This window comes from Scyliorhinus canicula, chromosome 2 (genome assembly GCF_902713615.1).
Source record: "Scyliorhinus canicula chromosome 2, sScyCan1.1, whole genome shotgun sequence".
Taxonomy (NCBI): Eukaryota; Metazoa; Chordata; class Chondrichthyes; order Carcharhiniformes; family Scyliorhinidae; genus Scyliorhinus; species Scyliorhinus canicula.
Genome location: NC_052147.1, coordinates 233,877,177 through 233,902,278, shown reverse-complemented (window position 1 = coordinate 233,902,278; position 25,102 = coordinate 233,877,177). Strand labels below are relative to the sequence as shown.

Sequence of the window (25,102 nt, the reverse complement as noted above, 5' to 3'; positions counted from 1 at the left end):
TTAGTTTGGGCGTTTCTGTGGAGGACTCTTTAGTTAGGGGTTTTGGTCGGGGTGTTTGGTTAGGGAGCCTCTGGGGGGCTCTGGTAGTTAGGGGTTCTTGTGGAGGTTTCTATTTAGGGGATCCCTGTGGGGGGGAGGGGGGCTCCCCCTATTTGGGGGGGGGGAGGGTTCTCTGTGAGGGCTTCCTTTAGTTAGGATGTCCCTGCGGAGTTCTCCCTATTTAGAGGGTCCCTGGCGAGGTCTCCCATTTTAGGGGGTCACTGTGGGAGGTTCCTTTAATTAGGGAGCCTCTGGGGGGGGGGTCTCCAGTTTTAGGGGGTCTCCGGGCTGGTAGGAGGGGGGGAAATCTGGGAGAGAAGGCGGGCCTTCCAGGGACTCTGGGGGGCAATTCCCTTAAGGAGTTACCCCTCAGTGAAGTGCACCACGCCTGGTTCACATTTGGTGATTCCCAGCCCGAGGACTGGTGAATCAGAGTTCCCGGAAACTCTGGTGCCAAGCCTGCAAAGTAAGTGGATGCAAAAGTGGTCATTAGGACCCATTTGCATCCATTAACATCCTCTCGCTGGTGCATGGGCGGGAACTCCAGTCGTGAACCGTGTTGCTTGCGTCATGGGGCAATTCTGATGTTTCTAAATTAATAGAACTTTCATTGAGCTAAAATGAGACAAGATTCTGTTCTTAATTTTTGACAAAAAATCTTGATCTGGAGAGGAAAATAATTGAGACAGTGATGAATTCATGAGAGAACGATGCCAGATGACATAAAGCCAAAGATAGGGCAGCACGGTGGTGCAGTGGTTAGCACTTCTGCCTCACGGCGCTGAGGTTCCAGGTTTGATCCCGGCTCTGGGTTACTGTTCGTGTGGAGTTTGCACATTCACCCCGTGTTTGCGTGGGTTTCGCCCCCACAACCCAAAGATGTGCAAGGTAGGTGGATTGGCCATGCCAAATTACCCCTTAATTGGAAAAAATGAATTGGACACAAAATTAATGCCAAAGATGTGGCATAATGGTATGGGCTCAAATTCAATTATCACTTTTGTGGGTAAATTTATGAGAATAAAACAGTCTCCCTCAATGTCAGTAAAACTAAGGAGCTGGGCATTGACTTCGGGAAGTGAAGTATTGTACACACCCCGTGTGTCAGCATCAACGGGGCCGAGGTGAAATGGTTGACAGCTACAAACTCCGAGGTGTGCACATTACCAAAAATCTGTCCTGGTCCACCCACGTCGACGCTACGACGAAGAAAGCACAACAGCGCCTATACTTCCTCAGGAAACTAAGGATAGCACAATCGCTTCACAGCTCCAGGGTCCCAGGTTCGATTCCGGCTTGGGTCACTGTCTGTGCGGAGTCTGCACATCCTCCCGTGTGTGCGTGGGTTTCCTCCGGGTGCTCTGGTTTCCTCCCACAGTCACAAAGATGTGCAGGTTAGATGGATTGGCCATGATAAATTGCCCTTAGTGTCCAAAATTGCCCTTAGTGTTGGGTGGGGTTACTAGGTTATGGGGATAGGGTAGAGGTGTGGACCTTGGTTAGGGTGCTCTTTCCAAGAGCCGGTGCAGACTCGATGGGCCGAATAGCCTCCTTCTGCACTGTAAATTCTATGAATCTATGAAAAACAGCCTATCCACATTGACTCTTCCTAATTTTTACAGATGCACTATAGAAAGCATCCTATCTGGCTGCATCACAGCCTGGTATGGCAACTGCTCGGCCCAAGACCGCAAGAAACTTCAGAGAGTCGTGGACAGCGCCCAGTCCATCAAGCAAATCCACTTCCCATCCATTGACCCTGTCTGCACCTCCTGCTGCCTTTGGGAAGCGGGCAGCATTAACCCACCCAGGTTATTATCTCTTCCAACGTCTTTCATCAGGCAGAAGATACAAAAGTCTTCATGTGAGCCTTGGTACACATGACAATAAATCTAAATAGAACCATAAAAAGTTATAGCGCACTAAAAGGCATTTAGCCCATTGTGCCTGCACCAGCTAAAAAAACTAGCCACCCATTTTAATCCCAACTTCCAACAACAGGCTACAGCACTTTAGGTGCAGATCCAGGTACCTCTAAATGAGTTGAGTGTTTCTGCCTCAACCATAAATCCGGATGGCAGTCATCTGACACCCTTAGAGTGAAAAATGTTTTCCATATATCCTCTCTAATTCTTTTAACTAACATCTTAAATCTATGCCCCCCCCCCCCCCCCCCCCCAGTAATTAATCCTTCAGTTTAGATAAATAAATCTTTCCCATCAACTCTATCTAGGCCCTCATAACTTTGTACACCTCAATCAGGTCATCCCTCCGCCTCCTCTGTTCGAAGGAAAACAACCCTAACCTATCCAGTCTTTCATTGCAGCTGCAATTTTCAAGCCCTGACAACATTCTTGTAAATCTCCTCTGTACATTCTCCAGAGCAATGTCCTTCCTGTAATATGATGACCATAACTGTACATAAAATTCCAGCTGTGGCCTAACCAGCATTTTATACAGTTCCAGCTGAATCTTTTTAAAAAATAAATTTCGAGTACCCAATTCATTTTTTCCAATTAAGGGACAATTTAGCGTGGCCAATCCACTTACCCTACAAATCTTTGGGTTGTGGGGGAAAAACCCACGCAAACACGGGGAGAATGTGAAAACTCCACACGGACAGTGGGCCAGAGCCAGGATCGAACCTGGGACATCGGCGCAGTGAGGCAGCAATGCTAACCCACTGCGCCACCGTGCTGCCCAGCCAGCTGACTCAATGGTGGTTGGGGAGACCCACAAACTCATTTCAGCCCAATTACAGTAAGAGCTTCTGATGCTGTCCACCATGGCAGATTGGGAATGCCGCTGGAGGCTGACATGAAACTGGTTTGCAACATGCTAATTGGATGTAGATGAAGGCTCAGCCATGCCTGATTTGCCATGACATCATAAGAACTAGGAGCAGGATTAGGCAATTCAGCCCTCAAGCCTGCTCCGCCATTCAATACAATCACGGTTGAGCTCACCTTGGCCTTAACTCCACATTCCTGCCCGTTCTCCATAATTCTTCAACACATCACTAATTAAAAATCTGTCTATCTCCTCCTTAAAATTACTCAATGTCCTGGCATCCACCATACTCTGGGGTAGTGAATTCCACAGATTCATGACCCTCTTGAGAGAAGTAGGCGCAAACCGGGCCCGGGTACAATCGATCGCGGGCCAGACCCCATAGGAGGCCCCCCTCCCACCGGTGAAGGCACCCCCTCTCCCCCCCCCCCCCCCCCCCCCCCTCCACAGGCCACCCCCCCCCCGACCGTTCCCGCGGCAGCAACCAGGGGTGTACGACGCCAGCAGGACTCTGTTGTATCAGCGCAGTCGCTCGGCCCATTCGGGCCGGAGAATCGGTGGCCCCGCCGATTCCAGCGGCCCGCGGCCAGCACCGCACCAAACGCGCTGGCGCAAATGACGGCGATTCTCCGCACCTCGGAGAATCGCGCGCCGGCGTCATGGCGCGGTTGCGCCGATTCTCCAGCCTGGCGCGGGGCTCGGAGAATCGCCCGAATAATTTCTCATGATTTTTGTTCTAAATCTGCCCCTCCATTCAACAGAGGAGGGAGAGAGTAAACAGGAAATTCTGGGCTAGGTAACCTGACATCAATAAAGAAAAGATACTGAAATCTATTATCAACAGTATGGTAATTGAGAGGGAAGAACTGAGAGAGATCAATATTAGTAGAGAAATGGTGCTGGGCAAGTTGATGCGATCGAAGGCAGATAACTCCCCAGGACCTGATAATCTGCATCCCAGAGAACTTAAGGAGGTGGCTCTGGAAATAGTGGATGTATTGATGGTCATCTTCCAGGGTTCTATAGACTCTGGAACAGTCCCTGCAGATTGGAGGGTAGCTAATGTCACTCCAATATTCAAAAAGGGAGGTAGAGAGAAAACAGGGAATTGTAGACCAGTAAGCCTCATATCGTTAGTGGGGAAAATTCTTGAATCCATTATCAAGGACTTTATAGCAGAACATTTAGAAAGCAGTGGCAGAATCAGAGTCAGCATGGATTTATGAAGGAGAAACCATGCTTGACAAATCTTTTGGAATCCTTTGAAGATGTACCTAGTACAGTTGACAAGGGGGAATTGGTCGATGTGGTATATTTGGACTTTCAGAAAGCGTTTGACAAAGTCCTGCATAAGAGATTATTGTGCAAGATTAAAGCACATGGGATTGGGGGAAGTGTATTCAGGTGGATAGAAAACTGCTTGGCAAAGAGGAAACAAAGAGTAGAAATTAATGGGTCCTTTTCAAATTGGCAGGCAGTAACTAGTGGGGTGCCACAGGGATCAGTGCTCGGACCCCAACTATTCACAATATATATTAATGATTTAGATGAGGGACTAAAATTTAACATCTCAAAGTTTACAGATGATACCAAGTTAGGTGGGAGGGTGAACGGTGACGAGGTTGCAAAGATCCTAGCATGATCTGGACTGGTTGGGCGAGTGGGAAAATCAATGGACGATGCAGTATAATTTGGGCAAGTGTGAGGTTGTTCACTTTGGAAGCAAAAACAGGAAGGCAGATTACTACCTAAACGGTTGTAAATTGGGAGAGGGGAGTGTGCAGCGGGACCTGTGTGTCCTTGTGCACCAGTCGCTGAAGGTAAGCATGCAGGTGCAGCAGCCGGTAAAGAAGGCTAATGGTATGTTGGCCTTCATTGCGAGAGGTTTCGAGTACAGGAGCAGGGATGTGTTATTGCAATTACACAGGGCCTTGGTGAAGCCATACTAGAATATTGTTTGCAGTTTTGGTCTCCTTTTCTGAGGAAGGATGTTCTTGCTCTCGATGGAGTGCAGCGTAGGTTCACCAGACTGATTCCAGGAATGGCGGGACTGTCATATGAGGAGAGATTGACTAGGTTAGGATTGTTCTCGCTGAATAAAAGTCTGTTACTGCAACTTACAGTCTTGAGTGATTTGAATCTAGTACCACAACACTACCATCTACTCTTGTTTTATGTTGCTGACTTACCACTGAAAGGCGTGGGGCCACTTCTTTGTGCAGTTAAGTATTTTACTCTACATAATTCCTGCAGAAATGCCTATATGTCAACATACAGATAAATTGTCACTGTTACCAACTGATTTTGTAAGCACATTACATTAATCTTGCATGATAATTTTATTTTTGGTAGGCGTTTTAATACACAAGGTATTTTTACATGTATTTTAATATAGTTAAAACATGCACTAAAAAGATTTCAACACAATGTGATTCAGAAACTTAGAAGTTTAATTAATAAATTGTGAAAAGAAGAAATGATAGGTGGAATAGCAACTTAATGAGGGACGACTCCAAAATCTATATTGCATGACAATTGAACGCGTGGTAATTTTCGTAGGGACAAGAGTACTCCTTCAGGGTTTACTTTACAATTACCTGTAAATTATAGTTATTAAAGTTTAATCATCTTTTTCTCTGCAGTCACTTAATTTGGAAAAAGATGGAACAGTCCTTTGAGCAGTTGAACTTGTGTTAGTTTTAAGCTACTTGGCAGAATATTTGGCAATTTGCATTTTTTTCTGAACTTAAAGATAGTCAGTCATTCAACAAATGGACCTTGCCCCATCATTCAGTTAAACCTATTTGTCAACTCTGTTTAACAGTTGTTAAGAACTTGTTGTTGAAAGTTGTTAAGTTATTAAATGCTAGAGAATTCCAAATCCCAAAAGGGAAACTTGGAATGCCGGTTCCTAATTGTATTTTCTGAAATTTGCTATGATGTGAGGAAAGATGTGAATACCAGTCTTATTGGAATAATTAAACAAAATAAATGTGTATTAAACAGCAAAACACACAAGAAAGGCAGCTAAAACTGCAATAATGACTGCACACAACATTGTTAAATTGATCCAGTTTCAAACCCTTCTATGTTCCTAAACCCAGAGTTAAACCTCCCCAAACAACACCCCATTGGTTGTAAAACCATAAACAAAATCCATCACTAGTTACCACACTCATCAAGGGACATCTCTTTTGGGAATTACTTTTGGTTTAGAATAGTAATAACTGCAGATCAACAGAATTCCCCAGGCACTGACTTTTTTGGAGTGAATACAGCTTCCTGCTGCCTGTGGCTGTGATCTTAGAATCCATAGAATCCCTACAGTGCAAAAGGAGGTAATTTTACCTTTCGAGTCTGCACCAGCCCTCTTGAAGAGCACCCTATCATGGCCCACTCCCCTGCAATATCCCTGTAACTCCGTAACCTCACCTAACCTGCACATCTTTGGACACTAAGGAGCAATTCAGAGTGGCCAATCCACCTAACCTGCACTTATTGAGTTCTTTGAGAAGGTTACCAAACAGGTGGATGAGGGTAAAGGAGTTGATGTGGTGTATATGAATTTCAGTAAAGCGTTTGATAAGGTTCCCCACGGTAGGCTATTGCAGAAAATACAGAGGCATGGGATTCAGGGTGATTTAGCAGTTTGGATCAGAAATTGGCTAGCTGGACGAAGGCAAAGGGTGGTGGTTGATGGGAAATGTTCAGACTGGAGTCCAGTTACTAGTGGTGTACTACAAGCATCTGTTTTGGGGCCACTGCTGTTTGTCATTTTTATAAATGACCTGGAGGAGGGCGTAGAAGGATGGGTGAGTAAATTTGCAGATGACACTAAAGTCGGTGGAATTGTGGACAGTGCGGAAGAATGTTACAAGTTACAGAGGGACACAGATAAGTTGCAGCGCTGGGCTGAGAGGTAGCAAATGGAGTTTAATGCAGAAAAGTGTGAGGTGATTCACTTTGGAAGGAATAACAGGAAGACAGAGTACTGGGCTAATGGTAAGATTCTTGGTAGTGTGGATTAGCAGAGAGATCTCGGTGTCCCTGTGTATAGATCCCTGAAAGTTGCCACCCAGGTTGAGAAGATCGTTAAGAAGGCGTAAGGTGTGTTAGCTTTTATTGGTAGAGGAATTGAGTTTCGGAGCCATGAGGTCATGTTGCAGCTGTACAAAACTCTGGTGCGGCCGCATTTGGAGTATTGCGTGCAATTCTGGTCGCCACATTATAGGAAGGATGTGGAAGCATTGGAAAGGGTGCAGAGGTGATTTACCAGAATGTTGCCTGGTATGAAGGGAAGATCTTATGAGGGAAGGCTGAGGGACTTGAGGCTGTTTTCGTTAGAGAGAAGAAGATTAAGAGGTGACTTAATTGAGGCATACAAGATGATCAGAGGATAAGATAGGGTGGACAGTGAGAGCCTTTTTCCTCGGATGGTGATGTCTAGCACGAGGGGACATAGCTTTAAATTGAGGCGAGATAGATATAGGACAGATGTCAGAGGTAGGTTCTTTACTCAGAGAGTAGTAAGGGCGTGGAATACCCTGCCTGCAATGGGAGAGAACTGGGTTGGTGCTGTATTGGCCAAAGGGGAGCTGGAGGTAGAAGAGGGAGTCAGGGCGGGGGTCCGCCGCCTGGGTGCGGGAGGCGCGAGCATGTGGCTGGCCTAAAAAAGGGGATGGATAGTCAGCAGGGGGGGAAGGGGGAGAAGTGTAGCCCCCTGATCCGGCTGATAACATGGAATGTGAGGGGCCTGAATGGGCCGGTTAAGAGGGCCCGGGCATTCGCACACTTAAAGGGACTGAAGGCAGACGTGGTCATGCTTCAGGAGACACACTTGAAGGTGGCAGATCAGGTCAGGCTGAGAAAAGGATGGGTAGGGCAGGTCTTTCACTCGGGGCTGGATGCGAAGAATAGAGGGGTTGCAATACTGGTGGGAAGCGGGTGTCGATTGAGGCGATGAATATTGTGGCGCATAATGGAGGTCGATACATGATGGTGAGTGGTAGATTGCAGGGGACGCGGGTGGTACTGGTGAATGTTTATGCCCCGAATTGGGATGATGCTGGATTTATGAAACGTATGTTGAGTTGGATTCCGGATCTGGAGGCAGGGACCCAGCACTGGACCGGACCAGGTCCAGGACGGGTAAGAGGCCGGCTGCGGCCAAGGTGCTCAGGGGGTTTATGGACCAGATGGGGGGCGGGGATCCATGGAGATTTGCCAGGCCGGTGCCAGAGAATTTTCTTTTTTCTCCCACATCCATAAAGCCTATTCCCAGATAGATTTCTTTATAATGAGTAGGGCACTAATCCCGAAAGTGGAGGGAACGGAATATTCGGCTATAGCCATCTCGGACTACGCCCCGCATTGGGTGGAGCTGGAGTTGGGGGAGGAGAGGGACCAGCGCCCGTTATGGCGCCTCGATGTGGGACTGTTGGCAGATGTGCGGGCAGGTGTGCGGGCAGATCCGGGGGTGTATTCAAAGATAAATGGAGGCCAACGATAATGGGGAGGTGCAGGTGGGGGTAGTCTGGGAGGCTTTGAAGGCGGTGGTTAGGGAGAGCTAATTTCCATTAGGGCCCATAGGGAGAAGAGAGAGAGGAGGGAGAGGGAGAGATTGGTGGAGGAGATATTAAGGGTAGACAGGAGCTATGCAGATGCCCCCCCGAGGAGGGGCTGCTTAGGGGGCGACAAAACCTTCAAGTGGAATTTGATCTATTGACCACGGGAAAAGCAGAGGCGCAGTGGAGGAAAATGCAGGGGGCGGTATATGAGAATGGGGAGAAGGCGAGCCGGATGTTGGCACATCAGCTGCGTAAGAGGGAGGCAGCGAGGGAGATTGGTGGATTTGAAATAGAGGGGGGAATACAATGCCTTCGAGGCGGACGGTCGGCTCTATCACTTCCTTAGGGTTCCCTTCGGCGTCACTAATGGGGTCTCGGTCTTCCAAAGGGAGATGGACCGAATGGTCGACCGGTACGGGTTGTGGGCCACATTTCCGTACCGAGACAACGTCACCATCTGCAGCCATGACCAGTAGGACCACGACGCGAACCTCGCTAAATTCCTCCACACCGCCACTCTCCTCAACCTTACGTACAACAAGGAGAAGTGTGTGTTCCGCACGACCCGCCTAGCCATCCTCAGCTATGTAGTCCAAAACGGACTTCAGGGGCCCGATCCCGACTGCATGCGCCCCCTCATGGAGCTTCCCCTCCCCCACTGTCCCAAGGCCCTCAAATGCTGCCTTGGGTTCTTCTCCTACTACGCCCAGTGGGTCCCAAACTATGCGGACAAGGCACGCCCACTCATACAGTCCACTCAATTCCTCCTCGCGGCTGAGGCACAACACACCTTCGCCTGGATCAGAGCAGACATAGCCAAGGCCGGGATGCACGCAGTAGATGAAACACTGCCCTTCCAAGTAGAAAGCCAAGGCCGGGATGCACGCAGTAGATGAAACACTGCCCTTCCAAGTAGAAAGCGATGCTTCAGATGTCGCCCTCGCCGCCACTCTAAACCAGGCAGGCAGACCCGTGGCATTCTTTTCCCGCACCCTTCATGCCTCTGAAATTCGGCACTCATCCGTCGAAAACGGGACGGTTTGGAGGTCCGTCCAGCTGGCCCTACGGTCCAGGAACCTCCCAGCCTCTCACTGGCAGGAGGTCCTCCCTGATACACTACACTCCATCCGGTCACTACTGTGCACCGCCACAAATAACACACCCCGTGAATGTGTTTTTACCTTCCTAGGAAGTCCACCTCCGGGGCGTCGCTTCCGACTTGGCTCGCAGCTCCAGGACCGGTCCTGCTCCGTCGGCACGTCTTACTCCATAAGGCGGACCCCTTGGTGGACAGGGTACACTTGCTCCACGCCAATCCCCAGTATGCCTACGTGGAGTTCCCCGACGGCCGCCAAGATACTGTCTCTCTCAGGGACCTAGCTCCATCAGGTTCCACTCCCACACACTCCCCTACCCATGCCTGGGTTACCCTAACCCTAACCCTAACCCTTCCCTCCCCCGGCGCTCCCAACATTAACCCCACCAGGTCCATCCCTCCTTCCCCTGCTCACGCAAGAGGACGAAGAAGATTTCGGCACACTCCCGGGGTCATCGACTACTGGCCAGCACCAACACCGCCAGCACTGACGTCGGCGACACTAGCACTGCCAGCACCGACATCGCCGCCAACATTGCGTTGCTCCCAGCAAACCGTCAAAGCACCGGATCGACTGAACCTCTGACGGGCACCGGACCGTCAAAATGGACATTTTCTTTTCCCTCCCCACTGTAAATTATTTGCAACATTGTATATAGTTCCACACCACCCCCGCCGGACTCATTTTTAGCAGGGGGTGAATGGGGTGAACCACTGTGTGCACCTGTATTAGGGGATGTAAGGTAGGACCTGCATTACAGGTTCACCGGTAGCCCCTGCCGGCTAGCTCCGCCCACTAGGAGCTGTATAAATATGCGTGTCCTCCTCTGATCTGCCATTTTGCCAGCTGCAGTAGGAGGCCACGCCTCTGACTGTAATAACGCCACAGTTGTACCCAATCTGAGTCTTTGTGCAATTGATCATGCATCAAACTGTGACATGTCAGCAAAACAGAACCATTACAAGCTTTGGTGAAAAGAAATCCTGGCAATGCAGAGATAAAGGACATGATCTACCTGAATGGGGACAGAGTCCCATTGCGCACATGGTTACGAGCTCAGAGTGCCGAGATACACCCTGCTATCTAACGCCCATTCGGGCAGATAGGGGGCCTCAGCAGGGGATGTTAAGCTGAGGCCACACGTAATCACATTCACTGAACTGACCAGAACTCCTCAGAGCAGGGAGAGATCGGGACACCATTTTTAAATGGCGTTCAGATCTCCCAAGCCTCTGACAACACCCCTGAGCCCCCCAGTCCCAACTCACATAGAAGGGGGTCATTGCCACCTACACCCCCCCCCCCCCCCCCCCTCCAGCACACACACACACAGCGCAACCCCACCAGCCCGATCCCCGCAATGTGAAAAATGCCAGCCTGGCACCTTGGCAGTTCCCCTGACAGCTGGCAGTGCTACCTGGGCACCTTGACAGTGCCAGGTTGGCACCCAGATAGCACGTCAAGCTGGCAGTACCAGGGTGCCACATGGCCGTCTGATCCCCTGGGGAACCCCCACGAATGTGGGGAATATTTATACTGTGGCGTGAGAATGAAAGATGAGTCATAGCCACAGAAACCCAGGGAAATGGGGTGCTAATAGCCACAGAAAACAAGGGGAAAGAGTGCTAATGGCAGTCCCCAGAGAGAACAAAAGGTGCGAGAGGCCAAACAGCAGAGAAACTAACATCAGAGGGTAAACTGTATCAGATGTAGATGTGGGGGATGGGGAAGGGGGAAGCAAAGAGGAGAAAGGTGCAGGAAAGGTGGATAAGATGGGAGGGGGGGGGGGGTTAAATATGTATTAAGAAAGACAAGAAATAAAGAAATGGTAAGAGACAGCTGAAATGAAATGGGATGAAAACAAATGTCAAGGTGGGGTAGAGCTAATCATCTGAAGTTGTTGAATTCGATGTTGAGGCCGGAAGGCTGTAGCGTGCCTAACTGGAAGATGAGATGTTGTTCCTCGAGTTTGCATTGAGCTTCACTGAAACATTGTAGCAGGCCAAGGACTGACATGTGGCCATGGGAGCAGGGTCTTGTGTTAAAATGGCAAGCAACGGGAAGGTCAGGATCCTGAATGCGCACAGGCCGAAGGTGCTCAGCAAAGCGATCACCCAGTCTGCGTTTGGTCTCTCCGATATAGAACAGTACAGCACAGAACAGGCCCTTCGGCCCTCGATGTTGTGCCGAGCCATGATCACCCTACTCAAACCCACGTATCCACCCCATACCCGTAACCCAACAACCCCCCCCTTAACCTTACTTTTTTAGGACACTACGGGCAATTTAGCATGGCCAATCCACCTAACCCGCACATCTTTGGACTGTGGGAGGAAACCGGAGCACCCGGAGGAAACCCACGCACACAGGGGGAGGACGTGCAGACTCCACACAGACAGTGACCCAGCTGGGAATCGAACCTGGGACCCTGGAGCTGTGAAGCATTTATGCTAACCACCATGCTACCCTGCTACCCTATCGAGGATATAGAGGAGAGCACATTGGAAGCAGCGAATGCAATAGACCAAATTTGAAGAGATGCAAGTGAAACGCTGCTTAACCTGGAATGAGTGTTTTGGGCCTGGAATGTTAAGCATGGAAGAGGTAAAGGGGCAGGTGTTGCACCTTCTGCGATTGCATGGGAAGGTGCCATGGGTGATGGGAGAGGTACTGGGTATGGTGGAGGAGTGGACTAGATTGTCTCGGAGGGAAAGGTCTCGCGGAATGCTGACAGAGGGAGTGAAGGGAAGATGTGTTTGGTGGTGGCATCACGTTGGAGTTGGTGAAAATGACGGAGGACAGTGGCAGGTGGGATGAAATGTGAGGACGAGGGGGACTCTATCCTTGTTCTGGGAGGGAATGGAGAGGGAAAGGGTAGTGGTGCGGGAGATGGACTGCACAACTTTGAGGGCCCTGTCCACAATTGGAGGTGGGAAATCACGGTTGAAGAAGAAGGAACACATTTTCAAAGCTCCATTTTGGAAAGGGGAATCATTGGAACAAACGCGACGGAAGCGAAGGAGTTGAGAGAAAGGGATGGAGGCTTTACAGGATGGAGGGTGCGAAGACCTGTCGTCCAGATAGCTGTGGGAGTCAGTGAGCTTGCAGTGGATATTAGTAGATAGTCTATTGTCGGAAATGGAGACAGAAAGATCAATGAAGGGAAGGGAAGTGTCTGAGATGGACCAGGTGAAAGTGATGGAGGGGTGGAAACTGGAAGCGAAGTTGGTGAATTTTTCCAGGTCTGGACGAGAGCATGAACCGGCACGAAAATAGTCATCAATGTATCGGTAAAGGAGTTGTGGGAGGGGACCCAGGTAGGCCTGGAACAAGGAATGTTCCACATACCCCATAAAAAGACAAGCGTAGCTAAGACCCATGCGGCTACCCATTGCTACACCTTTGATTTGGAGAAAATGGGATGAGTTAAAGGAGAAGTTGTTGAAAGATAGAACGAGTTCAGCCAGGCGGAGGAGAGTGGTGGTGGATGGGAATTGTCCGGGTCTCTTTTCGAGAAAGAAGCAAAGAGCTCTCAGGCCATCCTGGTGTGGGATGGAGGTGTACAGAAATTGCACATCCATGGTGAATAGAATGCATTTAGGGCCTGCGAACTGGAAGCTGTCAATATGACGCAGTGCATCAGAGGAATCCCGGATGTAGGTGGGGAGGGAATGGATCAGAGGAGTGAGGATGGAGTCAAGATAAGAGGAAATGCGTTCAGTGGGGCAGGAACATGCTGACACAATGGGCCTGCCGGGGCAGTCCTTTTTGTGGATTTTGGGAAGTAGATAAATGCGGGCTGTCCAGGGTTGGGAGACTATGAAGTTGGAAGCTGTGGGGGGGAAGGCATCCAGAGGAAATGAGGTCGCTAACGATGTTGAAGATAATGGCTTGATGTTCAGTGGTCTGGTCATGTTCCGGGGGAGGTATGAAGACGCATCTGAGAGTTCTTAACAACTCCTTCTTAACAACTGTTTAATTTGCCTGGTCACCTTCAGAGAATTATGCATTTGAACCCCGAGGTCCCTCTGCTCCTATACTCCTCTCAAAGTTGTACCATTGAGCCTATATTGTCTCCCCATGTTTCTTCTACCAAAACACGTTACCTCACATTTCACTGCACTGAAGTTAATCTGCCCATTTGGTTAACTTGTCAATATCCCGCTGAAGTTGCTCAGCATCATCCTCACAATTCACTGTTCTCCCTGGTTTAGTATCATCTGCAAATTTGGAGATTTTGCCCTCAACATCCACTTCTAAATCATTTATTTAAATCAGAAAAAGCAAGGGTCCCAACAATGACCCCTGGGGAACACGACTTGTAACTCGTCTCCAGTCTGAGAAATGTCCATCTACACCCGCCCTCTGTTTCCTATCTCTTAGCCAACTTCTAATCCATGCTGCCAAGGACCCATCAATCCCAAACACTGTTAATTTGCTAACCAGCCTGCCAAGTGGCATTGTATCAAATGCTTTCTGAAAGTCCAAATATACAACATCCACGGCACTAACCTCATCCATCAGTTGCACCGCATTGCTTTTTGGGTACGAGACAACCAGTAGATCTTGCCCATAGTCAGTGGAGTGTTTGAGATGTGTTGAGCATTACACAGACCTGTGGTAGATTCGTTCTTGCAATACATTTGCATGTTTGATGAAATGTGTATATTTTATGGGCGTGATTTAACAGGGGGAAAAAAACTCAGAATCAACTTTTTGCCGCATTTATCGGGATGTTTTTTGGTGCCTGTGTCGCCCTATTAAAGAACTCAATTAAATTTGTCATACATGACCTGCCCTTGACAAAGCCATGTTGACTGTCTAGTATTAACTTATTTTTCTCTAAGTTTATATTTATCTCATCCCATGTTATGGCCGCCATCAGTTTTCCTACTATTGATGTCAAGCTGACAGGTCCGTAGTTTCCCCGAGTTATCCTTTGCCCCTTTCTTAAACAATGGCGTCACATTTGCAATGCTCCAGTCCGCTTTGACTAATACTGTGTTCAGAGGGGCCTGGAAAATTTCTGTCAACGGCTGCGCAATATGCTCCCTTACCTCTATCAGCAATCTAGGGTGCATCCCATCAGGGCCTGGCAACTTCTTTACCTGAAGTGCTGACAACCTTTTTAGCACCTTTTCTTTATCTATCACTATACTGCTCAGTTGCTCAACATCTACATCTACTGGGGCGCCAGGATCTCTGGCCACCCCGTGGCTTGCATTCATGTTGGGACCGATGACCACATGCTCCACAACAGCCTGGTTCTCTCTCTGCAGATTCTGGGGGAAGTATCCCGTCGGGAGAATTTGGTCACTGGCCAGCAGACTGGGCCTGCATGGCTTTCGGTCCTTGGGAGGGTTCAATCGCTGGAAGGGTGTGTGTCCTAATGTCCATTCCCTGGATTTCCTGCGCCCCTCACTCAGCGCTCTTACGAGATGGCAAAATTTCTTTTGAGTAGCCACATTATTTATTCCGCATACCAAATAGTCACGCAGCATTTCCAACAGGGACATGCCATATTCGTAGAATTAGGCTATCATTCATAATCTCAGCAAAAGCTCAGTGATGGACTGGCCTGGGGTTTTTTCTGCTGAATTAAAATGATGCCTCTGCATAATCATGGATGGTGTCAGGTTGAAATGTTGCCTCACTAGTATCACTAGCTGCTCGAAAGTATGGTGTCAGGTGCCATAGGAGAGGTGAGGCTCCATAATTCACCATAGGTATGTGTGCCACGGCCAGTTAGCAGAAAACTGCCTGGTGATCATTTTCTGTGGTATTATTCGCCCAGAAAAAGTAGTGCATCCTTTCCACATACTGAGACCAATCTTCCAAATTGACGTCAAATACATGTCATCTTCAGAACAGAGACATGGTGAAGGAAAATTCTCCAAACTTTATCCAACAGGGTTAGGGAGGTGTCTTAACCGACAGAGTAGCAGCGTCGGCAGCATCAAACCAGTTCAAACCTCTTTGAACCCTCGTTGCCAGTTTTGTAGACCATGGTGGAGCTCACACCGAGATGTTAGAAGAAAATAAAGGTTTACGATAACTATTATTAATTGCATGAAAGGAGACTTCCGGTTGCGGTGATGCGGAGCTAAGCCGCACGTTCGGTAGCTCCTGCTATTTTCGGTCTTTTGGGCTCTTTTAAGGGCCCGTAGCGGTACTGGTTGGACTTTGCCCCGTGTGGGAACACTTCCTCTAAGATTCTCCACCGGTGGATGGCCTGGACCAGGAGCGGAGCGGTCAAAAAATCGGCTTTGGAGCAGAGAAAGGTGCGAGGCAGGAAAGGCAAGATGGTGGCGGGCAGGGAATCAGCAGCGTGGCAGCAGTGGGAGCGGGAGCAGCGGGAGCTGCTTCAGCGCTCTTTCAGGGAGCTGAAGGCAGAGATCCTGGAACTGCTTAAGGTCTCCCTGGACAAGCTCATGGCGACCCAGACGGCTCAGGGTGCGGAGATCCGAGAGATTCGGCAAAAGGCCTCGGAGAGCCTAGACGAATTCCTGGGCCTGGCAGTGAAGGTGGAGTCGCATGAGGCGCTCCACAAGAAGTGGTCAGCGAGGATGGAGGAGATGGAGAACCACACCCGCCTGAAGAACCTGCGGATTCTAGGCCTCCCAGAGGGGCTGGAAGGTTCGGATTTGGGGGCCTATGTGTCTACGATGCTGAACTCGCTAATGGGCGCGGGGTCGTTCCAGGAACCCTTGGAGCTGGAGGGTGCCCATCGGGTGCTGCTGAGGAAACCCAAGCCAAATGAGCCGCCTCGGGCGGTGCTGGTCCGTTTTCACCGCTTTGACGACCGTGAGTGTGTGCTGAGATGGGCGAAGAAGGAGAGTAGTAGTAAGTGGGAGAATGAGGAGATCAGGATCTACCAGGACTGGAGTGCGGAGGTGGCAAAGGGAAGGGCTGGTTTTAATCGGACAAAGGCAGTGCTCCACAAGAAGGGGGTCAGGTTTGGCCTGTTACAGCCGGCACACCTCTGGGTCACTTATAAGGACCGCCAGCTCTACTTTGACTCTCCGATGGAGGTCTGGGCGTTTGTCCAGGCAGAGAACGGAGGACTGGGGGCTGGGGAACGGTGTACACAGCCCGGAGGCTCTGTCCTCCTTGGTATACTTTCGCTTTTATCGGTTTTATTTGATGATGTCTTTTTGTTGTTCTGCTTTTTCGCTTTTTGGGACTGTTATCTGTTTACTTGGGCGTTTTGTCACGTCTGTTTTCTTTTCCACTGGTTGAGAGTTTGGGAGTGGTTCGCGGTCCTGTTGGGTCATGTGCTCGTCTTTTCCCGCATGTTGGGCTGGGGGGGCGGGGCTGGGGATGGAAGCGCGGGCTTCTCTCCCACGTTGGAGGAGCAGTGGGTGGGGCCGGCACTGGGGGAGGGGGGGGGGGGGCACGGTGGTTGTGTTGAACTGGGGAGGGTCATTAGGGTGGCGGGAGCAGCCGGGGTCAGCAGGACTCAGCTGACTTACGGAAGTACAATGGAAGGGGTTACGCAGTTAGGGGGGGCCCTAGCTTGGGGGGTGGCTTGGGCAGGGGGGGGGAATACCGGGTTGCTGCTGGAATGGCCGAGAAGGAGCTGGAGCATGTAGAGTGGGTCGGGATGGGGGTCTATCGCCGTGGGGAATGGGCTGAGCGGGGGGCGCAGGCACGTGGCAGACTGAGGAAGGGTAATGGCTAGTCGACGGGGGAGGGGGGCAGGTAGCCGATTGATAACCTGGAATGTGAGGGGGCTGAATGGGCCGGTCAAACGGGCCCGTGTGTTTGCGCACCTGAAGGGGCTGAAGGCGGATGTGGCCATGCTTCACGAGACGCACCTGAAGGTGGCGGATCAGGTTAGATTGAGGAAGGGATGGAAAGGCCAAGTGTTTCATTTGGGGCTGGATGCAAAAAATCGGGGGGGTGACAATCCTGGTGGGGAAGAGGGTGTCGTTTGAGGCGTCAAATGTGGTGGCAGGCAGCGGCGGGAGGTATGTGATGGTAAGCGGCAAGGTGCAGGGGGAGCGAGTGGTGCTGGTCAATGTATACGCCCCGAATTGGGACGATGCGTGTTTCATGCGGCGCATTTTGGGCCGGATTCCAGATTTGGAGGCAGAGGCCCTGATAATGGGGGGGGATTTCAACATTGTGCTGGATCCGCCACTGGATCGATCCAGTTCCAGGACGGGTAGGAGGCCTGCGGCGGCTAAGGTTTTGAGGGGGTTTATGGACCAGATGGGAGGGGTGGATCCATGGAGGTTTGCGAGGCCGAGGGCTAGGGAATTTTCATCCTTCTCCCATGTGCATAAGGCCTATTCCCGGACTGATTTTTTCATTATAAGCAGGGCGCTGATTGCGAGGGTGGAAGATGCTGAGTATTCGGCGATAGCCGTTTCTGACCATGCCCCGCATTGGGTGGACCTTTGGCGCTCGGAGGTGGGGCTGCTGGCGGACGAGGAGGTGGGCGGGCGGGTTCGAGAATGTATCGAGAGATACCTGGAGGCCAATGACAACGGGGAGGTCCGAGTGGGGACGGTCTGGGAGGCGCTGAAGGCGGTGGTTAGGGGGGGGGGGGGGAGTTGATCTCCATTCGAGCCCACAGGGAGAGGAGAGAGCAGAGAGAGAGGGAGAGACTGGTGGGGGAGATGGACCGGAGGAAGGAATGCTGAGGGAGCGGCGTAGTCTCCCGACTGAGTTCGACTTGTTGACCACCAGAAAGGCTGAAGCTCAGTGGAGGAAGGCACAGGGAGCGGTGTATGAATATGGGGAGAAGGCGAGCAGAATGCTGGCGCACCAGCTCCGCAAGTGGGATACGTCCAGGGAGATTGGTGGAGTTAAGGATAGGGGAGGAAATGTGGTGAGAAGGGGGGTAGACATTAATGGGGTCTTCAGGGACTTTTATGAGGAACTGTATCGGTCCGAACCCCCAGCGGAGGAGGGGGGGATGGGGCGTTTTTTGGACCGGCTGAGATTCCCGAGGGTGGAGGAGGGACAGGTGGAGGGACTGGGGGCACCGGTTGAACTGGAGGAGCTGGTCAAAGGGATAGAGAGCATGCAGTCGGGGAAGGCGCCTGGGCCAGATGGGTTCCCGGTCAAATTTTATAAGATGTATGCAGACCTGCTGGGCCCCCTGTTGGTTAGGACCTTCAACGAGGCAAGGGAGAGGAGGGGGGGGGGGGGGGGGGCCTTTCCCCTGACGATGTCTCGGGCGCTGATCTCCTTGATTCTTAAGCAAGACAAGGATCCCCTGCAGTGTGGGTCATACAGGCCGATCTCACTCCTGAATGTGGACGGCAAGTTGTTGGCAAAGACTTTAGCCACGAGGATAGAGGACTGTGTGCCGCAGGTTATCCACGAAGATCAAACGGGGTTCGTGAAGGGGAGGCAGCTGAACACTAACATACGGAGGCTCTTGAATGTTATAATGATGCCGGCGGTAGAAGGGGACGCGGATATAGTGGTGGCGTTGGATGCGGAGAAGGCCTTCGATAGGGTTGAGTGGGGGTACTTGTGGGAGGTGCTGGAAAGGTTTGGGTTTGGGGAGTGCTTTGTCAGGTGGGTGAGGCACGAATAGGAGGCGGTCGGAGTATTTTCAGTTATACCGAGGGACGAGGCAGGGGTGTCCCTTGTCCCCCCTGCTTTTTGCGTTGGCAATTGAACCCCTGGCCATGGCGCTGAGGGTGTCGGGGAACTGGAGGGGGTTGGTGCGGGGTGGGGAGGAACACCGAGTGTCGCTCTATGCGAATGACCTATTGCTGTATGTGGCGGACCCGGTGGGGGGAATACTGGAGGTGATGAGGATTCTCAGGGTGTTTGGGGATTTCTCAGGGTACAAGCTCAACTTGGGGATGAGCGAGCTGTTCGTTGTACACCCGGGGGACCAGGAGTGGGGGATTGGTAGGCTCCCACTAAAAAGGGCGGAGAGGAGCTTCAGGTACTTGGGGGTCCAGGTGGGCAGGAGCTGGGGGGCCTTGCATAAGCTTAATCTCACAAGGCTGGTGGAGCAGATGGAGGAGGAGTTCAAGAGATGGGACATGTTGCCGCTGTCTTTGGTGGGTAGGGTGCAGTCAGTCAAGATGACGGTGCTCCCGAGATTTCTGTTCCTGTTCCAGTGCCTCCCCATCCTTTTTCAGGCGTGTTAACAGGAGCATTACGGGGTTTGTGTGGGCGCATGGGACCCCAAGGGTGAGAAGTGTGTTCTTGGAATGGGACAGGGATAGGGGGGGTTGGCGCTGCCCAACCTCTGTGGGTATTATAGAGCTGCCAACGCAGCGATGGTGCATATGTGGGTAATGGACGGGGAAGGGGCAGCATGGAAGAGGATGGAGATGGTGTCCTGTGTGGGCACGAGACTGGAAGCGCTGGTAACGGCGCCGCTGCCGCTCCCTCCAGCGAGGTATACCACGGTGGTATAGAGCGGGAGGTGGCGGCTACCCTCACAATTTGGGGGCAATGGTGATGGCACAGGGGGGAGGTGGGGGCCTCGATGGGGTCCCTGATGCAGGGGAACCACCGGTTTGTCCCGGAGAGAATTGATGGCGGATTCCTGAGTTGGCACAGGGCAGGTTTTAGGAGGTTGAGGGACCTGTTTGTAGACGGGAAGTTTGCGAGCCTGGGTGAGCTGGAAGGGAAGTTCGGGCTCCCCCGGGGAACACCTTTAGGTACATGCAGGTAAGAGCGTTTGTCAGGCGGCAGGTGGCGGAGTTCCCTCTGCTGCCGCCGCGTGGGGTTCAGGACACGGTGCTCTCGGGGGTGTGGGTTGACGAGGGGAGGATCTCGGCAACGTACCAAGTGATGCAGGAGGCCTCGGTGGAGGAGCTGAAGGGTAAATGGAAGGAGGAGCTGGGTGAGGAGATTGAGGAGGGGACGTGGGCGGACGCCCTAGGAAGGGTGAACTCCTTCTCTTCTTGTGCAAGGCTTAGCCTCATACAATTTAAGGTGCTGCATAGGGCTCACATGACCGGGACAAGGATGAGCCGATTTTTTGGGAGCGAGGACAGGTGTATTAGGTGCTCAGGGAGCCCAGCAAACCATAGCCATATGTTCTGGGCATGCCCAGCGCTGGGGGAATTTTGGAAGGGCGTAGCAAGGACGGTGTCGAGGGTGGTAGGCTCCAGGGTCAAACCGGGCTGGGGGCTCGCAATATTTGGGGTTGCAGAGGAGCCGGGAGTGCAGGAGGCGAAAGAGGCTGGCATTCTGGCCTTTGCGTCCCTAGTAGCCCGGCGGAGGATTCTTCTTCAGTGGAAGGATGCAAGGCACCCAAGCGTGGAGGCCTGGGTCAACGATATGGCGGGGTTTATTAAATTGGAGAGGGTGAAATTTGCCCTCAGGGGATCTGTGTAGGGGTTCTTCAGGAGGTGGCAACCATTCCTAGATTTCCTGGCAGAACGGTAGAAAAAGGCCAATAGCAGCAGCAACCCGGGGACGGGGGGTGGGGGGAGGAGGAGGGTCTCTTTGTTTTGGGCTGAAGGGAAGTGTATATATGTTCTTTGCTAATGACGGGCGTTAATTTATTTCTTCTTTTTTGTGTACATGGGAGGGGGTGGGGGTTTGTTCTTTCTGTTCTTAGTATTTTCTGTTATTGATATTTTGTGAAAATTTGAATAAAAATTATTTTTTAAAAAAATTAATTGCATAAAAGAACCCAGCCGGGTCTCTCCTGTCAAACTGGCCGACATGATATAGAAGATAACAATTCATGGTTTAGGGATCCCCGCCCGCTTTAACGGGGGAGCTCGCATTAGGTGAGACTCAGGAGGAATTTAATCATTGCCACCTCGTGAGTCCCATGACCAGGTTTTTGGGGCTAAATTGCCTACTCTGTTGCTATGCTCCTATGGGTAATAAAAAACGAATCTGGGATCACCTGTCACTGACTGGGGTGAGGTGTCTTTGATGGTCATGCCTCCATACGCAGCTCATCAAGGCAAAATAAATTCCTTGCTGCTAGAAGCAACATGTAGGCAGGTATTTGTGGTTGTTAGTCAGGTGGGGAGGGGGCAGATCTTTGCTTGTCAACTGCACAAGCCACTTTAGTATACTCAGCAAGGCAGAGTCAGCTTTCACTCCACTCACTGGAGACAAATATTAAACAGGAATTCCACATCCTTAACAGTAGAACCAAGACATGGAGATTGAATGTAGACCACACAACGTATAAACTGGCAAAAACAAGCATAATGCAGACAATATCAGCCCAACTGGTTCAGACATAAGCCGCACCATTGCAGGTCAGCTGCATAATTTTAGCATATTTTGTAATTCTATGACAAACTGTTAGCAGAAAGTTTTTTTCCAATTAAGGGGCAATTTAGCGTGGCTAATCCACCTAACCTACATATCATTGGGTTGTGGGGGCGAAACCCATGCAAACACGGGTAGAATGTGCAAACTCCACACACGGACAGTGACCCAGAGCCGGGATCAAACCTGGGACCTCGGCGCCATGAGGCAGTGGTGCTAACCACTGCACCACCTTGCTGCCCGTGCAGAAAGTTATTAATTTTTTTAATAAACTATTTAAAACTTAGCTTATATGACTACATTACCTCATAGATTGTTGATTCTGCTGGATGAAGCACAAAATGAACAGTGGTAAATCTAAAGTCTTCATTTAGTTCAACATAATTGATCAATTGTTCAATGAATAGTCTTGCCAGCTTGTTTGGCTTGATCGTGTGCAGTGCAGAAGCGGTCACAGGAATAGCAATTGAACGAATGTTATCTGCTCTCGCAAGTTCGAAAAATCTGGCAGCAATCTTCTTCAAAAGCTTTTAAGGAATATAAAGAACAGTATCCCAATCAGGATATATTTTTTAAAAACTTCATGGATTTACTAAATAAAATATAATGTATTAAAAATGGTGCTTACGTTTTCCATACCAAAGTACACTTGAGGGTAAAATACCACGTGATAGACATATTCACAGCTCAAGTTAAATCCTGGTGTTTTCAATACTTCTCCATAAGATAGTAGCTCTGTCTTTTTAATTCTATGAAGCTCCTTTTGAAGCTCTGGACCAGCTATTTCTGCAACTGCTTGAGAAACTGTGCCTGAATTCAGATTTAGATCCCTAAATACTGTATTCACAATCACATCAGTCTGTGTTAAGACAGAGAAGGTATGTATAATAACATTCTAACACATTCATGTAAGTCAGAGTAAATTTGAATAGACATTGATGAATATTCACATTATACCAAATGTACTTGACCTTACAAAAGTTAAAATCCGACTGTATTTAAAATAATGACCCAGAAATTCAATCGCACCTTGATTTGGCTGTAGTTTCAAGCCTGCTCCACCACTTAATAAAATCATGGCTGATCTTTTTGTGTTCCGAATTCCACATTCCCATCTACCTCCGCTAACCTTTCATTCCCCTATTTAGAGTAGCCAATTTATTTTTTCCAATTAAGGAGCAATTTAGAGTGGCCAACCCACCTATCCTGCACATCTTTGGGTTGTGTGTGTGGGGGGGGGAGAGAGAACACACGCAAACATGGGGGGAATGTGCAAACTCCACATGGACAGTGAGCCAGAGCTGGGATCGAACCTGGGACCTCGGCACCATGAGGCAGCAATGCTAGCCACTGTGCCACCGTGCTGCTCTCATTCCCCTATTTAACAATAACCTGACTACCTCGGCCTTAAAAATATTCAATTACACCATCTCCACCTTCTGAGGCGGAGAGTTCCAAAGTCGCACACCTGCTGGGAGATTAAAAAAAACTCCCCATCTCGGATTGAAATGGCGACTCATAATTTGAAAACACTGCTCTCTATTTCAGGGCTTTCATGTACCTAAAGGCACCCAGAACCTCTGAAAGGAGATGCATTCTGGCCTCAGAAAAACACATTTGAAAAGATAAATATGGCTGAAACAAGTGTTGAGAGACCACTAAACTTCACGAGGACCATCTTGGAGGCTGTTGCACAGGCGGTAGATTGCAGAGAGGAGAAATCCTCCCCTCCAGGGCAGGAAATACTCCAGACATCAAATATTCAACTCTTACATCAGTAGGTGTGGCGTTAGCCTATGGACCATATCATCGTGGATGGTTGTGAGACCTCCTTATCAGCGGGTGGTGGTACAGACGCACCATGGGGTCTCAAGAACAAGGTTATGTGACTGGGGGACCTGTCTATAAAGAGAGGCTCGCTTTTGTTTTCGCTGTTGAGCTGCTGTGGGAATGGCGGGTGAAAAGAAGGAAAATCCTATGCGTGGGCTCCGCATTCGGAAGCTATGTCTGAATATCTGTGTAGGTGAAAGTGGTGACAGACTCACCAGAGCTGCTAAAGTACTGGAGCAACTCACTGGCCAGACCCCAGTGTTTTCTAAAGCTCGCTACACTGTGCAGTCATTTGGGATTCGAAGAATTGAGAAGATTGCTGTTCATTGCACAATCTGTGGAGCCAACGCTGAGGAAATTTTAGAGAAGGGTCTAAAGGTTCGGGAATATGAACTGAGGAAGAGCAACTTCTGTAACACTGGGAACTTTGGCTTTGGGATCCAGGAATACATTGATTTGGGCATCAAGTACTATCCTAGTATTGGAATTGATGGTCTGGATTTCTATGTGGTCATGGGGCGGCCTGGTTTCAGCATTTCTGATAAAAAGGTGAAAAGGGGACACATTGGGTCTAAACACAAAATTTCCAAGGAAGAATCAATGAGGTGGTTTCAGCAGAAATATGATGGCATCCTCCTGCCTGGAAAATAATTTGAACAGCACATGAAACATGCAATAAAAATCATTTATAACTATAAAGAGAGGCTCATCCGGCCATTTCCAGAAGAACACGAGATAGAGGATAATAAGACATACATGTAACAGATCAGCAGAAGTTATAAGTTCCAGAGGAATAGCCCTTGAAAAGGTCGTGGTAAGCCGCCTTCTTGAACTGTTCCAGTCCATGTGCTGTAGGTACATCAACTGTGCTGTTAGGGAGGGAGTTCCAGGATTTTGACCCAGTGACAGAGTTCCAAATCTGTACATGCTTTGAGGCATCCCAAAGCCATGAAATGCAATATATGAATGCAAGTCTTTCTTTCTTTAAAGTATTTGAGAATTTGTCCCTAATGTCTGTGTATCCACTTCATTGAATATGGGGAGGTGGTGTCATTGTGGTATTGTCACTGGACTAGTAATCCAGTGATCCAGAGTACTCTGGATTCTAGGCTTAAATCATACCACAGCAGATGGTGATATTTGAATGCAATAAAAATCTGGAATTAAAAGTCTAGTGATGACCATGATATTTCGATTGTCATAAAAACCCATTTGGTTCACTAATGTCCTTTAGGGAAAGAAATCTGCCATTGTTACCTGGTCTGGCCGATATGTGACTCCAGGCCCACAACAATGTGGCTGACTCTTAACTGCCCCTCAAGGGAGTTGTCATTCTAATCTTGAAGTGTGGTTAAAATAATGTTTTTTTTAATAAATAGGTGAAAAACATAAGTGACGAGGGCAAGACACCACTATCAGTTCCCCAAATATTAGGGCCTCTGTCCAATGCCTGCCAGGCAGCACGGTGCCACAGTGGGTAGCACTGCTGCCTCACAGCATCATAGACCTGGGTTTGATTCCAACCTTGGGTGACTATGTGGAGTTTGCATGTTCTCC

The 25,102-nt window shown here is 49.8% G+C and overlaps 2 protein-coding genes across 14 annotated transcripts in view; one reads left to right on the top strand and one right to left on the bottom strand.

Annotated features, from left to right (window-relative positions):
• parp9 (poly(ADP-ribose) polymerase family member 9) overlaps positions 1-25,102 on the bottom strand; it is a 126,173-nt gene that overhangs the window by 44,866 nt on the left and 56,205 nt on the right. For all 13 annotated transcript variants that reach the window (XM_038789804.1, XM_038789805.1, XM_038789803.1 and 10 more), the window contains 3 exons: positions 22,344-22,574; positions 22,021-22,242; positions 5,019-5,088 (listed from right to left, as the gene is read on the bottom strand). In XM_038789804.1, the coding sequence (XP_038645732.1) occupies positions 5,019-5,088; positions 22,021-22,242; positions 22,344-22,574 (523 nt within the window). The remainder of the gene's footprint in view (positions 1-5,018; positions 5,089-22,020; positions 22,243-22,343; positions 22,575-25,102) is intronic.
• Positions 23,632-24,240, top strand: LOC119962035 (60S ribosomal protein L11-like). The gene has a single exon (XM_038789812.1). The coding sequence runs from the start codon at positions 23,666-23,668 to the stop codon at positions 24,194-24,196; it is 531 nt and encodes a 176-aa protein (XP_038645740.1). The 5' UTR covers positions 23,632-23,665; the 3' UTR covers positions 24,197-24,240.